Below are 16815 nucleotides of genomic sequence, written 5' to 3'. Positions count from 1 at the left end.
TTTACCTGAGCTGGTTGATGCTGGCGACTTGCTGCGCCTGGAAGGTCCTGGGCTCTTGTTGGTGCTCCTGCGGGATGACGAAGCTATTTTGGTGTAAGAAGTGGACTTCACAACTCGACATTCTGGGGAAAGAACAACCACATATCATTATAGGATCATGGCAAACACCATTTAAAATGCACAACAAACTGGAAATATAAATATATGACCATCCTCAGTCACACCTATTTCTTGTCAGCCCAATGCTCATCTACAGCAAATAAATCAAGAAAAAAAGAAGAAAAGGCATAGTGGGTGTCTTCCACATCAAAATAAACAATACCCTGGCCAAGCTGAGAAGAGCTCAGTTGGTTAGAATCAGGATTGGATCTCTTGTCAGGGCACATACAAGAAGCAACCAAAATGAATAAATAAGTGGAACAACAAATCAATGTCTCTCTCTCTCTCTCTCTCTCCCTCTCCCTCTTTCTCTCTCTCTCTTTTTCTCTCTCATTCATGCACTGGTGGGGTCCCTCAGCCTGGTCTGTGGGGATCAGGCCGAAATCAACTCTCCAACTTCCCCTGAGCGGTCCCGGATTGCTAGAGGGCACAGGCCAGGCCGAGGGACCTCGCCAGTGCAGAATCCATGCACCAGGTCTCTAGTATGCATATAAGATCTTTGATTAATTTCTTCACACCCTCCTCCAACCCCCTTCCCTCTGAGATTCATCAGTCTGTTGCATGTTTCCATGTCTGTGGTTTCCCCTCCTGCATTGAGTGTCTGCCCCCTGGTGGTCAGTGTGTGGCCGGTCAGTCGGTCAGCTGGTCAGCCGATTGGCCTGTTGCTTAGGCTTTTATATATACAGATAATCTCCCTTCCTCTTTTCTATAAGATTAATCAATAAAAAATTTTATAAAGTAATTCCCCAATTCTAGTAGTTAACCTTCTTTGCAATAATATTTTGGATACATTGAGAGTAATAGGCTGGTAAAGAAGTGATTTTGTTGGGTTTCTCTTCACCCATCTTTGAGTTATTTATGTATATGTCTCTTTTGGGTTAAAGTATAATTTCTTCAAAGAAAACTGATAGACAAAGGTCAACCTCTTAAACCTAGATAGGAAGTGATGGATTATTTCACCATTAGAAAAGATTCCACCTATGCCAAGTTTACTTTCTTGTGAATCCTTGCAGGAATGGCTGTGGATCTTCACCATGTGTGGGAAATGACAGAATTTTCTCAGAAGAGGTAAAATCAGAGAAGAGGTGACTTTACCCTGTTTATAAGAGTACCATATGAGTCTCTGCAACCACAAGATGGTGTCTGCAAAATGGCTTTTGGCCTGAGGCTGAGAAACAACTTTGGTTTTATTAGATTTAAATCCTTGGTGTTTGTGTTCATTAAGTCCAACACTAAACATTTTAATTAGTAAAGAGCTTTTTATTTCCCTCTTAGTAAATGTGACCAATTATGATGTTCAAATTCACATATCTTATTCTTGAGGAGCCATTTTTAATAAATAAAAATATTTGTATTCTTGTAATGATAATCAATGTTCACTGTGGATAGAAAATATAAAGAATATTTAAAAACCCACCCATTGAGTGATACTTTTTATTTGGAGAGTGGTATACAAATCTAGCATTTTTTTCTACTCATTTATATAGTGGGATTATTCTGCACATACTCACCTGTTACTAGCCCTTTTCACATCACAATATATTGTGAGCACTTTCACTTTTCCTTGTAATGGTTACAGTGCATTTCACTGCATGGATGTACCATAATTTGCTTAGCTAACTTCCTCATGTTGGACATTTAACTCATATTCAATATTTTACTATTATTAATAACATCTTTGTAAAATGAATGTGCTGTTATATGATTATTTCCTTAGGATAGATTTAGTCCTTCGTATTTGAAATTTAATTTATAATAACTAGAAACCATGAGATGCATCATAGTTGCTCAAAATATTTTCTGAATAAATTATTAAGTGGGATTGGTAGATCTAAAGACAAGTGTTTTTAAAAGCTTTTGACAAATTGCCCTCCAAGCAGGCTGACCCAAACTGTACTTTCATTAAAATATAAGAATGGTCATTTGTCTGACCCTTCACTTATCTTTTTAAAAACTCTGCTAATTTCAAAACAAATATTGAATTTAATTGCTTTATACATGAATTGGTTTGATTGCCAATAAAGTTGTATATCTCCCCCAAATGCTTATCCTTCTTTTGGCCATTTGCAATTGGGATGGTCTTTTTCTTATTGGTTTGTAAGGACGCATTCTATATACCTTTGTCTATCACACCATAAATATTTATCTTTATAGACAGTTGCTGAAATATGGTAACTTTTTAAATGTAGTTTTTTATATAGTTTATGCATTTCTTTGTTTTCAATTTATCTTTATTGTTGAAAGTATTTCAGATATCCTTTTTTGTTTCCCATTGATCCCCTCCACCTCACCACCTTCTCTAAACCCCAGGCCTTCAACACCCTATTGTCTGTGTCCATGGGTTATTCATATATGCATATAAGCTCTTTGGTTTTCTTTTAAAGTACAGTAGTTTAAAATTATAGTCTAATCTATTAACTTTTGCATTATGCATTTTAAACCATTTTATACTTTAGTAACAAAGGATTCATAATAATTCCAGATCTAATTCTGATGCCTGACTTTAACTGAAAATTATCTTCCCTATCTCTGCAATTCCAATTTTCTAAGCTCAAAACATGTTCTTTCCCTTTTATATTCTGGATGGTTTTATATAAACACTAGAGGCCCAGTGCACAAAACTTTGTGCACTCAGGGGGGTGGGGGGAGTCCCTCAGCGCAGCCTGTGCCCTCTCGCAGTCTGGGACCCCTCGGGGGATGTCCACCTGCTGGCTTAGGCCCACTCCCTGGGGGATTGGGCCTAAGCTGGCAGTCAGACATTCCTCTGGCAGCCTGGGAGCCCTAGAGGGATGCCCACTTGCCAGTGGGGAGCAGGCCTAAGCTGCAGTCGGACATCCTTAGCACTGCTGAGGAGGTGGGAGAGGCTCCTGCCACCACCGCTGTGCTGGCAGCCATCAGCCTGGCTTCTGGCTGAGCAGAGCTGCCACTGTGGGAGTGCACTGACCACCAGGGGGCAGCTCCTGCATTGAGCGTCTGCCCTCTGGTGGTCAGTGTGTGTCATAGTGACCAGTCATTCCCAGTTGCTCTGCTGTTAGGATCAATTTGCATATTACCTTTTTATTATATAGGATAGAGGCCTGGTACATGGGTGGGGGCTAGCTGGTTTGCCCTGAAGGGTGTCCCAGATCAGGGTGGGGGTTCCACTGTAGTTCCTGGCCAGCCTGGGTGAGGGGCTGAGGGCTGTTTTCAGGCTGGCCACATCCCCTTCAGGGTGGGGGTCCCCACTGGGGTGCCTGGCCAGCCTGTGTGAGGATCTGATGGCTGTTTGCAGGCTGACCAAGCCCCTTCAGGGTGGGGGAGTCCTTTTAGGGTGCCTGGCCAGCCTGGGTGAGGGGCTGATGGCCGTTTTCAGGCTGGCCATGCCCCCTGGTGACCAAAGGTCCTAGCCTCTCCATTTTTTCTTTTTTGGGGGGTAGGGGGATTTATTTATATTCTATAATTGAAACTTTGTAGCCTTGAATGGAGCCCAGGGCCAGCTAGGGCAGGTGGGAAGCTTGGCTTCCTCTATCACGAGGGGCAACCCAAGCCTCCTGCTTGCTACAGCTCCATGGCCACCGCCATCTTAGTTGGGTTAATTTGCATACTCACTCCTGATTGGCTGGTAGGTGTGGCTTGTAGGCATGGCTTGAGCATAGCAGAGGGATGGTTGATGTGCATGTTTCTCTTTTATTATATAAGATATTTGCCTATTTTCTCAAACCAACAAAGTAGTTCAAAGCATTTAGTAAAGAAGGAATATATGTGTACATGAAATATAAAAGTTGCAGGACTATAAATAGGAAAATGTTTCTTGAACAACCTTGTAAATTGAACTCTTAGGGGCAAAAAGAAGAGAACAGATTTAAAAAGAAGGAAGAGGAGAAGGAGAAGGAGGAAAGGGAGAAGAAAAAGGAGAGGGAGGAGGAGGATAAAATTCTGCCTTAAGTTATAACATTTGTGGGTTTATAGCCAAAAGCAGAGGGGAAAATGAATCAGGACATTACTGAGCATGCCCAGGCCTCCACAATAGTTTCTTAGGGCCGATGTTGGCTGTTTTGGCCTGCCCATGTGCCTCTGCAAGAGATTTCAATTGCTTTAAAAAAGAAAAAGGGAAAAAAAATCTACACGAATGGACATAGCAAAAATTAAAAGGTAGAGGTAAGCAAGAAATATTACACCAGAAGAAAAGATCAAAACCACACGGACCACTCACAGGAGGTGATAGTGCCCAAGGTGTGTCTGCAGAGGTTTTAATTCACAAAACATGTGAAGAGGGCATCCAATTAACTCAGGGGTTTGTCCACACAACACATTCTGGAGTTGTCCTAGCTTTTGGAGATTGGCCTAGGCCTAGCCTTTTGAAGGGCATTAGCAACCATATAGGATTGCTGTAATGTTTCTGGTCCATTGGCGTGCTTCCAATTAAATTTGTACCAAGTGCCCACTATGTGGCAAGCACTGAGCACTGCAGACACATGAAGAACAGACAAAGTTTTGGAACTGAAAACACCACCTGGTAGTGGAGCATGGAGTCTTTTAACCACTAAGGGCTCTCTTTTGCTTTTTATTTCATAGACTTCACATTTGATAATGTTGGTTTGTGAAACAAATTCCTTTAACTGATAATATGTTCTCTTATTATAAATCAAATTTAGGATTCTAATGAGGGCAGAATGACCAAGACTTTTTTCCACAGGTCATGAATGTTTAGTCACATAAATTTAAAATAGTGATTTTAAAATCTCAGAATCTAGTTAGCAAGAATGCATAGTTAAAATAGAAAGTTATCAGATGGTGTACATTGGTAATAACACCCATCTATGAGCTACAACATGAATTTAAAAGTTAATTTTAGCCTGGCTGGATAGTTCAGTTGATTAGAGCATCATCCCATGTGCCAAGGTTGTGGGTTTGATCCTCAGTCAGGGCATATACAGGAATGTCACATGCCACAGGTGCTGAAATTGTTATTTATGGCTCCAGCTACCAACCAGGGCTCTGGATCAGCATAATAGAACCAATCTTGCCAAATGAAGTTTAAATTTTTCCAGCTACCAGAAAGAAACTAGGTATTTTGCTTATTTAGTCAGTCTTAGAGCAAATGGAAGCATTTCATTTGATTTTTGAAGAACTGAAAAAAACTTGTGGGCTCAAGCCATTCTTTTATAGCTTCTCTTGCTACTCTTGCATTTAGTTGTCAAGGTATTATTAATCTATGAAAATTACTCATTTACCGGTCTGCTTTCTCAATTCATGCTCTAATGGCATATTAAAAAGACAAAACAAACATGTAATAGCTGCTCAATAAATATTGGCATGAATTACTATTGATCCTGTAACTATTTGTGTGAACCCTTGCTATTAACTGAACTAATCCAAAGTCTCATTTTACTGATGAGGAAACTAAGTTTCATAAAGAACAAATAACTGGTATCAGACCCTAGGTCTCTTGGATTGGTGACTCTCTTACCCTCCCAGTATCTGATATTGTGGCATAAGCAAGCTGTTCCATTTTGACTAAAGTCTGAAAAGTTTCTGTCAATGTCCAATGTCATGGGAAAACAGACAAGTGGGTGAATAGTGAGAAAGATGACAAATAACCAGTTATCTTATCAACATTAAATTAAATTTGTAAAATACTAATGCTACAATTTTATCAAGATGTCTATTGCATCAGAAAAAAAGAAACAATGAACTCTCAAAAGTGAAGTTATAGTAGAGTATAGCTTGAGGGATCATGGAGTCTGAAAGATAATTAAAAATAATACAAATCTTGCCTCACTGGTATGGCTTTGATGGTTTAGCATCATCCTATGCACCTAGAGATCTCTGGTTGGATTCCTGGTTAGCACATATGCCAGGGTTGCACGCTTGACCCCGTTAGGGGGTTTTCAGGAGGCAGCCGATGAATGTTTCTCTCTCATTGATATTTCTATCTCTCCCTTCCTCTCTCTCTAAGAAAATCAATAAAACATATTTAGCCCAGCTGGCATGGCTCAGTGGTTGAATATTGACCTATGAACCAGGAGGTGATGGTTCAATTCCTGATTAGAGCACATGCCCAGATTGCAGGCTCTATCCCCAATGTGGGGCGTGCAGAAAGCAGCTGATCAATGATTCTCTCTCATCATTGATGTTTCTATCTCTCTCTCTTCCTCTCTGAAATCAATAAAAATATATTTTAAAAATTACAGATCTTATACCACTTCCCTTCAAGATAAGAGTGAAACTTCATGAGTTAAATTGGGGATTAGAATAATTCTGAAAGGTTGCATAATAGAATCAGAAATAAAACAATTATAGAAACTGTTCCCCCCATCCCCCATCCCCAGGATTAAAATAAAAACAATTGAAGAAAAGTGCAGCACCAAGCCATAAATTAGAAAAGAAAACAAAAGACTCCAATCATCTTTCCCATTAAAGTTTAGATTTTAACTATTTTAATTAATTTAAGTGGGAATGGCATTTTCTAATGCAGTAAAGGACAAATGCTGAATTACTTTAGAGAATGCCAAAATCTTTGTGAGCTTAAAACCACATTTTAGAAACATGGTGACTAATCCTATCTAATAATAGATAAACATGGTAATTGACCATACCTTCACTATGCCCCCATTGGCTAATCAGCATGATATGCAAATTAACCGCCAACAAAGATGGCGGTTAATTTGCATACATAGGTGCCCCGCGGCTATCGGCTATCAGAGCCTGCAATCAGATCTGAGAGGTCCCCTGCCCAGGCCTGATGCCTCGGTCAGAAGCATTAGGCCTGGGCATGGGCAGAGCTGGGATGGTGGGGAGCAGGGGGGGAGCCAGCGATGGTGGGGAGCAGGAGCAGAGCCTGCAATCATGGGAGCTGGGGGTCCCCTGCCCATGGCATTAGGCCTGGGCAAGGGTGGAGACATCAATTGCAGGGAGCAGGGGCCAAGTTGGCGATCATGGGGAGCTGGGGGTCCCCTGCCCAGGCCTAATGCTCAGCCAGAGGCGTTAGGTCTGGGCAGGGGCGGTGCCAGAGATCGCTGGTAGTGGGGTGGAGCAGGTGATGGTGGGAGCTGGGGGTCCTCTGCCCAGGCCTAATGCTTTGGTCAGAGGCATTAGGCCTGGGCAGGGGCGGAGCCGGCAATTGCAGGGAGCAGGGGCCAAGTTGGCGATCGTGGGGAGCTGGGGGGTCCCCTGCCCAGGCCTAATGCCCTGGACAGAGGCGTTAGGTCTGGGCAGGGGCGGTTCCAGCAATTGGGGGTAGCAGGGGCGTAGCCAGCAATGGTGGGAGCTGGGGGTCCCCTGCCCAGGCCTAAGGCCTTGGCCAGAGGCATTAGGCCTGTGCAGGGGCAGAGCCAGTGATCATGGGGAGCAGGGGCTGAGCCTACAATTGAGGGAGTTAGAGGTCCCCTGCCCAGGGCTAATGAATTGGCCAGAGGCATTAGGCCTGGGCAGGGGTCAAGCCGGCAATTGGTGTGAACTACAGAAGAAACACCTTTTCTGACTGCTCATTAGCTTAGCTCCCTGTATGCCACTGGTAATATTTTAGTAACTTGGGTAATAAGAATCCAAATAGGTGATCTAGGGTTTTTTACCACAATCCTAGAGAAAAAAAGGAAGGTCGGCTGCTGGAGGATTAAGAAATGTCATATCCTGTCCTAGCTGGTTTTGCTCAGTGGATAATGCCTTGGCTTGCCCACTGCTGGGTCTGGGTTCAGTTCTGACTAAGGGCTTGCACCTAGGTTGCAGGCTCCTCCCTGGCCTGGGCCCAGGTCAGGGCTCATGCAGGAGGCAGCCAGTCAAAGTGTTCCTCTCACTTTGATGTTTCTCTCTGTCTTTCCCTTTCTCTTCCACATTCTCTAAAAATCAATGGAAACATATCCTCAGGTGAGGGAAGAAAGAAAGAAAGAAAGAAAGAAAGAAAGAAAGAAAGAAAGAAAGAAAGAAAGAAAGAAAGAAAGAAAGAAAGAAAGAAAGAAAGAAAGAAAGAAAGGAAGGAAGGAAGGAAGGAAGGAAGGAAGGAAGGAAGGAAGGAAGGAAGGAAGGAAAGAAAGAAAGAAAGAAAGAAAGAAAGAAAGAAAGAAAGAAAGAAAGAAAGAAAGAAAGAAAGAAAGGCCATATCCTATGAAAGACACATCTTGAAAATGACTAAAGAAAGTTTTCATTTTTTCCTGGTAAAGGGACTGGAGTCTGTGTTGATGAAAACACCTTGGTGGCTGCAGTGACTGGCAGTGGCTGCAACAGCAGGGTGATGGGGCTGGTGCCTTCCCCTGATCAGCCCTGTCACCTCCCACAAAGGGAGGCCAGACTGTGGCTTAGGCCCGCTCCCCAAGGGGAGCAGGGAGCAGGGAGTAGGACATCCCCTGAGGGCTCCCAGTATGTGATAGGGGGCAAGCTGGGCTGAGGGACCTCCCCCTCCAGTGCACAAATTTTTGTGCACCGGACCTCTAGTAGTCTATAAATGGCCAGTAAAGTAGAAAACTTTATGTGTTCTCACAAAGCACATTTTCACAACCTCCCAGCAAGGAAGAAAGCAGCCACCTCCATTCTCCCTATCTTATGAGGGTATTTGCCTTTGGGGGATAACCACTCCATTCTGCATTCTGATACTTTAGTACACTTGTGCTCTCTGAAAGGGCTGCATTTCCTTTGGTTTCAGAGACACTGGACAATGTAAATACTCCTTAAGAAAGAGGATATTGAAGGACTGTGAGGTAAGCCACTTGGAGGGAGCTGCAGGATAGTAATTTCTCTTGCTATTAAAGATTGCAGCCTACCAAAAGTATAGAAAATCAGATCAAACATATTAATTAGGTCTCTGGTGACTGATTCTCCCATACCAAACAAGCAAGGTTTGGTTTGATCTCTGATTCAGAAAGTCCCTATATTCTCAGTTGTGTAAGAGCAGAAGTATCATTCTCCATATGGTCTATAAGATCAGCTTTACAAATGTTCTTTGGTTTTGGTAAGAAAGAACTTAAAGTAGTTCCAACCTTCATCAAGGACCCAAACTTTAGACACTGGTGTTCTTCAATATACAGATTTAGAGAGACAACCCGGATGCAGATGTATAGACAGGAGACTGGTTTCCAGAGGCATGAGAACTTTCACTTATGTAGATTTCCTCCACTCAAGAATAGCTGGTAGGGAGGCTGAAGTGTTATGAATGGTGCTAACAAATAGAAATGATTAAAGAATTCCACTCAGGCACCAACAGCTCACCTGAGCTCACACAACAGGAACATTCATGCATTCAAAAGGGCCCACTTGTACCTTTGGAGAATCTTGAACAAGGCACAGGTGAACTCCCATAAGTGTCTAGATAGCCTTAGTGACACACTGCTTGCTGGCTAGGGAATATTCTTTAAGCAAAGAATGTTTTCTCCTTTAAACTCTTTTTAAAACCAGTCAGAATAAAAACATTCTCAGGCAGAAGAGGCCTCTCAACTAATCTCTACTCTAAATTCAGTTGTTCTGAACTGTTAAGGAGATGGCAAGTTCATCTAGAAGAATCCATTATAAACAGTAGATGTTCTGTGGCTTCTTCCCTAACCTGATTTGAAAGACAAGCTTTCTCTTACCTTGACAAAGGTACAAAGCCTCCAAAGGGAACCCTATTCTCTGTGGCTATATGCAAAAAAAAAAAAAAAAACAGTCAGAGAGCACATTCAGTGTTAAAGACTTTCCACATATGGCATAAGGTCAATAGCCAAAAGAGAAAACTTGCAATTCTGGCTCTCTCCCTCTCCAAGTGGCTCTTACATACTCTGACTTGGAAGGAACCCTCTGAGAATATGAAGGTTATCAATGGTTACCAAATCAACTCTCGCCTTGATTCATGAATATCCTCTTTTCCTGTTTCCTTAAGTGTCTGTTCAGCTTCCCCTTGAGTAGTTGTCGGGTTTCATCACCTTCTGTCATATGGTTTTAAAGCTTCAAACATCCTGATTAGCCTCCACTTGTCAGTGTGGGTGAGCTAAACAGAGCATTCCTAGTATGAGTGATGACTAGATTTTACTTCCTATAGAAACATAGTGATTTCCACACTTCATGGCAGCATTAAAGGGAAACCCAAATGTAGGCTCCTTGCAGGGAGGGTCAGTCTGCATCTCCCCAGCTGCATGCTCCAGTAAGGACTGAGGTCAGTCCTCTCAAGTCTGTGCAACCTGGATCAAAAGTCACTCTTGACACCACAGTGAAATTATCATTCCTATTGGCTGTGAGGTTTAAAATCAGTGTCACTTCCCTAAGTTGCACATGCAGCGTGTCTGAATAAAAGCAGTCAGCTCAAAAACTCTAAACCATAGTTTTAAAATAAAATGAAGTATGTAGTAGACTGACTGAAAGCAAATGCATCCTTTGGAGGGCTTAGCAAAGAGTAAAGTCCCAGAAACTGAGATTTTTTAAAACTTTCTAAAAATATAGCCACATGTGTCTAAACACAGCACCTAGACTGTCCCACCACAACTTTCAGAACACCAAGCTGAGTGCTCCAGACGGTGCACGTGTTCCCACTTGGCATGCTGCTCACTGTGAAACTAGCACAAACAGCTCTGGAGGAGCAAAGTCAAACCTTTACATAACATTTTCAGATGTCTTTATGGCACTGGGATTTTCTGCACTAACCTCTCAATGGTCACCCCTCAGATCTACTGTTTTAATAGCATGACTGATTTTCTTCTCCAAGTACTTCCCTTTTTCCTAATAGTCAATTAAATGTTAAGTTCCCCCTACATTAACAGTTAAGAGTTATAGGGGTCCAGTGTAGTTAGGTGGCTTTGCTCTAGGAGATTGCCTGGTAACCCAGTGCCTGATGGTGGGGCAAAGGTGTAACGACCACCATAACAAGAAGGTATCTTAAGACCAACAAATGAAGCAGGCAACTCTGCAGAATATAACAATTTATTATACAGTAATTTGCTTACAGGAAGATTGGGTCAGAGCAGAATAGATGACCCAGCAATTCTGGACAAATTATTTTCTACTAATAGACTATTGTTATAGTACTTTGTCTTTTATAACTCAAATACTAATAATTGACAAGATAAAGGGACAAAGAACACAGTAGCACCAGGGGCCATACCATGATTGTTTATATTCAATATTATCATCAGTTTTATATTTATCTTGGTTGTCATGACATCCCAGCCATCACTATAAAAAATATTTATGGCTACATTTTAAGGAAAACAGGCAATCACCAACTAGAAAACTTAGATATGCTCCATAAGGACAGTGAGGTTGGGACACAGAGATGGACTTGGTTTTGTTCACATCTATATGCCCAGGTTCCCTGGTGTAGTCTCAGAGTTTCAGTCCTGAGAAAAAGGACAAAAATAGGAAGGCCTCTAAGACACTGGGCAAGAAAAGATGCTTTGTGTCTTGTTCTACAAGATCTTCATTTCCTGAAACTGATTTTGGTCTTTCCTTCTTCCCACATGTTAATTGCTTTGATTAATGCCAGTTGCTAGTTATACCCCTGGTCTCTCTCTACCCACTAGATGCCAGTAGCACCCCCTTAATGTGATGACCAAAAATGTCTCCACACATTGCCAAAGTCCCCAGGGAGACATGTTGCCCCTGATTGAGAATCACACTGGATCTCTTTGTTACGCCCTCAATGTTTCCAGAGGGTCCTCAATTAATTCTTTTTTTATATGTTTTCATTGACTTCAGAGAGAGTAAGGGAGATGGAGAGGTAGAAATATCTATGAGAGAGAAACATTGAATGCATTTTGAACATTCTTTCTGTAGGTTTGGCCAATATGAATTGATAGTTTGGTGTTTAACCATCCATTGCAATGTGGATGCTGTGACTGGCAATGTTGAAGGTCATCCAAATGCCTGTTAAAAGCAGATTAACATTCATTGTTTTACCCAACTCTGAGAACATGGGAACATGAGGCCTTGAAATGCTGGTGATTTCTGAGTTGAGAATCTGCAGGATGGAGGAGGGCATGAGGGCATGGTGTAGAGCAGTGATGGCAAACCTATGACACGCGTGTCAGAGGTGACATGCGAACTCATTTTTTTGGTTGATTTTTCTTTGTTAAATGGCATTTAAATATATAAAATAAGTATCAAAAATATAAATCTTTGTTTTACTATGGTTGCAAATATCAAAAAATTTCTACATGTGACACGGCACCAGACTTAAGTTAGGGTTTTTCAAAATGCTGACACGGCAAGCTCAAAAGGTTCGCCATCACTGGTATAGAGAAAGAGGACGTTCAAGTTATGCTGTGCAAATCTGAGTGTTGCAAAAAGGCCAGGAACATTGTCTGTAATCAGGTACCACTTGACCTCTGCAATAAGACTAGCCAACACAGTGTAGGTCCGTGGTTGGCAAACTGAGGCTCACGAGCCACATGCTGCTCTTTGGCCCCTTGAGTGTGGCTCTTCCACAAAATACCATATGAGGGTGTGCATACAGTGCAATCGAAACTTTGTGGCCCATGCTCAGAAGCCGATTTTCGGCCTGGGCGAGTCTATTTTGAAGAAGTACTGTTTTTTTTTTTTTAATTAAATCTTTATTGTTCAGATTATTACATTTGTTCCTTTTTTTTCCCCCCATAACTCCCCTCCTCCCAGTTCCCGCCCCACCCTCCGCCCTCACTCCCCACCCACTGTCCTCATCCATAGGTGCACGATTTTTGTCCAGTCTCTTCCCACATCTCCCACACCCCTTTCCCCCCCAAGAATAGTCAGTCCATTCCCTTTCTATGTCCCTGATTCTATTATAATCAACAGTTCATTCTGTTCATCAGATTATTTATTCACTTGATTCTTAGATTCACTTGTTGATAGATGCATATTTGTTGTTCATAATTTGTATCTTTACCTTTTTTCTTCCTCTTCCTCTTCTTAAAGGGTACCTTTCAGCATTTCATAGAATCCTGGTTTGGTGGTGATGAACTCCTTTAGCTTTTCCTTATCTGTGAAGCTCTTTATCTGACCTTCAATTCTGAATGATAGCTTTGCTGGATAAAGTAATCTTGGTTGTAGGTTCTTGGTATTCATCACTTTGAATATTTCTTGCCACTCCCTTCTGGCCTGCAAAGTTTCTGTTGAGAAATCAGCTGACAGTCGTATGGGTATTCCCTTGTAGGTAACTGAGTTTCTTTCTCTTGCTGTTTTTAAGATTCTCTCTTTATCTTTTGCTCTTGGCATTTTAATTATGATGTGTCTTGGTGTGGTCCTCTTTGGATTCCTTTTGTTTGGGGTTCTCCGCGCTTCTTGGACCTGTAAGTCCATTTCTTTCACCAGGTGGGGGAAGTTTTCTGTCATTATTTCTTCAAATAGGTTTTCAATATCTTGCTCTCTCTCATCTTCTGGCACCCCTATAATTCTGATGTTGGTACGCTTGAAGCTGTCCCAGAGGCTCCTTACACTATCCTCGCATTTTTGGATTCTTTTTTCATTTTGCTTTTCCGGTTGGATGTTTTTTGCTTCCTCGCATTTCAAATCATTGACTTGATTCTTGCGCTCCTCTGGTCTGCTGTCGGGCGTCTGTATAATATTCGTTATTTCAGTCTGTGTGTGCTTAATTTCTAGTTGGTTCCCCAATATAAGATCGAGGGTCTTATTAGTTTTCGTGTAGATCTCATTAAGTTTATCGGCAGCTTCTAAACAGTTCTTGAGAGACCTTAAAAGTGTGGTTCTGAACTCTATTTCTTCCATTAACAATTTTGTCCTGTTTCTTTGTCTCCGCATTTTGTTATGCTTCCTTGGTGCACCCCCTAGTGGTCTTTGTTCGCAGTCTTATAGATAAATCTTGATTGTTGTAGCTAATTCCAGGGAGGGTTTGACCTCCAGGCCAAGTGGCTATGAGAATCAGCTGTGTCAGCAGTGAGAGAACTTCTGTCCTCTAGGGAGGTGCTAATCTAGCCTTTGCCTGAGGCTATCCGGCAAATGCCTCTGCGCTGGGCTTGGGCGGGGCGGGTCGCACAGGATCAACAGGGTGGGCCGGAGAGAGCAGTTATGGCAGCTCTCAGTCCTGTCCCAAGGGGCTCTGCCTCTCTGAGTCCCAGCACCCGCTGCAAAGTTCGGAGAGAAAGCTGCACTCGCTCTGACCGAAGCCAGACGGTCCCGCTTCTCCCGTTTGAGTCTGGGTCCCTAAAGACTCGCCCGGATCTGGTGCTCAGAGTCTGCGACTCCCTCCCGATTGAAAACAACAACCGCGCCCTCCGCTGCCAGCCCGCTCTGCGCACTCCGCACCTCAGAATTTGACTTCAGCACTGCGCCTCCTCTGAGTGTCCGTATGCGTTTCTCTTTCCTCCTAGTTGTAGGACTTCCACTCAGCCAGCGTTCCTGTGGTTCTGGGTGATGTCCCTTCCGTTTTTTGGTTTCACTTTTGAAGTAGTTGTTCAAAGCAGCAAACTCCAGCGTTAACCTATGCTGCCATCTTGGTTCTCTGAAGAAGTACTGTTGATATTTGGCTCTGTTGACTAATGAGTTTGCCTTCCACTGGTTTAATAGAATGCAAGTAACCAGGCAGGATATTTCTGTTCTTACCAATTGAGACTGGGAGTTTACAACCCTATTTATTAAGCCTGGTGGCACTGCTTCAAAATAATGCAATCATGTATCCTTTAGCTGCATTGAAGTCAATATCTTGTCTTTCTGACAGTCTAAAATGTAATTGTAGTTGGTAAGCTTGTTTTCCACATAAAAGCCTAACCTCCCCAGAATTAAAACTTATCCCTGAGGGGAGCCTTTTTTTCCTGCTATGATTGTCCTTAGCTGTTTGCTCAGGATCTGCTACCACTTCATCGGCTGAGGAAACTTCACCGACAATCTTCAACTTTTTCAAAGCAAAGCAGTTAATAAAATGGTGAAACTCCCTTTGGTTGGCTCTGAACATCTTCTCATCAAAAACCTTTGTGTCTTCAGTGGGAGGTTTGAACAAATCATACATGCTGAGGGCCTTTCTCTTAATTGTGTCACTGTTGATAAGTGCATGTGTGTACCACATCATCCAGCCCAAAGATGATGCCTTCTCAGTCCTCACCAAAGTCCGACCAGGCCAACAAATGGACAATGGCTGAACCATGTAGAAAAATAGAACTCTGTCCTATACTGCAACAAGCTTCCCAAGCTTCCCCAAAGCCAACACCTTTTCTACAAATGACCAGCCAGGAATCCAGCCTGCTCTAGGAGAGACTTTCTAGAAACCAGACTATTATCTCTAGTAACTCTCCAGGAAGCTAAACAATAACCCCTATAACAATCAGGCTCAAATGGTCAAGACTTGATTAATAATTGACAATGTCCATAATTTTTGTCCCTATTTTTAACTTAGGACCAACCAGAGAAAATAAAATATTAACTCTAACCAGCCACATAGTTAGCCCACCTCCTGCATTCCCATGCCAACAACCAGGGCACACCTAACATGTTGTAGGAAATAGGTTTATCTTTATCAACTAGAGTTATGACAACATCCTCAGTGTCACATTTTGGGCCTATGCTCAGTGCGGGGAATCATAGGCATGACAGTGCACATCATCTAAATTTTTATTTCTTTCTCTCTCTTTTTTTCCAAAGTGGTATATTAATTTCCTGTGATTGCCAAAACAAATAACTACAAACTTGGTGACTTAAAATGACCAAATTTATTCACCCACAATTCTAGAGGCCAGAAGTCTTATATTAAGGTGTTCAGGGTCACAGTTCAATATCTGTTACCTCCACCCTTGTCCAAGCATCACCCTTTATCACCTAGGTTCACCATTCTGAAATCTTTCATCCACACAGCAGCCAGAGTCTTTTAGATTCATAAATGATATCATATACAAGGACTTGGCTTAAACCCCTTCCATAACTTTCCATCTTGCTTAGACAAAATCTAAACCCCTCACTTGTTCTTCCCAATCTTGACTTAACCTTGCCCCTGTATCTCTCTTTCCTCTAATCTACCCATGGCTGGCTCCTTCTTATGTTCAGAGCTCATTTCAATGTCCTCTACTCCAAGAGATCTTCTGTGACCAACAATATAGAGATATCAGTCATTCGGCCACTCACTGTCACATTATCCTTTTAATTTTGAGCAAAGCACTTATAAAATTAACTCTTTTTCTTGTTTTTATTTTTTAAGACTCATTTCCTCTACTAGAGTATACACTCTATGAGAGCAGGTACCCTGTCTTCTGATTTATTTATTACAGTATCCTAGCAACTAAACATCGGGGATTTTGGCAAATATTTCCAAAGTGAATGAATTTAAACTGAGCAGGGAAGTATGAGCAGAAGTTAAACAGGTGAAGTGGTAGTAGGTGTGAAGGAATTGCTCCTTATACAGGAAAATTCATCTTCTAATACCCAGAGCAGGAGGATACTTAGCTCATGTAAGAAACTAAAATAATGACTTCAAATGAAAAAAGAAAGAGGAGCAGATATTGACAGGAGAGAATGACTTAGGATATGATGTGTAGATAGAGTCTACAAAGCTTAAGGATGAAATGGATGGAGTTGGAAGTGGACAGGACAATCCCAGCTTACATGATACTTGTCAGGTGTACTTCTGAGTCCTGCTGAGTGGTCTGCAAAATGCTTCATATGTTGAAGGCAAGAGAGAGACCAAGAGTTTACCAAAGCCTATGGTCTTCTTTTTATTTTCTAATTTTTATTTTTATTGATTGATTTGAGAGAGAGAGAGAGAGAGAGAGAGAGAGAGAGAGAGAGAAACATTGACTTGTT

At 42.0% G+C, this 16815-nt stretch overlaps 1 protein-coding gene across 6 annotated transcripts in view; it reads right to left on the bottom strand.

Moving 5' to 3' along the window:
• Positions 1-16815, bottom strand: part of DCLK1 (doublecortin like kinase 1) — a 574006-nt gene that overhangs the window by 134379 nt on the left and 422812 nt on the right. For all 6 annotated transcript variants that reach the window (XM_059684420.1, XM_059684417.1, XM_059684419.1 and 3 more), the window contains exon 5: positions 6-122. In XM_059684420.1, the coding sequence (XP_059540403.1) occupies positions 6-122 (117 nt within the window). The remainder of the gene's footprint in view (positions 1-5; positions 123-16815) is intronic.

Source organism: Myotis daubentonii, chromosome 2, assembly GCF_963259705.1.
Source record: "Myotis daubentonii chromosome 2, mMyoDau2.1, whole genome shotgun sequence".
NCBI classification, from domain to species: domain Eukaryota; kingdom Metazoa; phylum Chordata; class Mammalia; order Chiroptera; family Vespertilionidae; genus Myotis; species Myotis daubentonii.
This window is presented reverse-complemented; position numbering and strand designations above follow the sequence as displayed.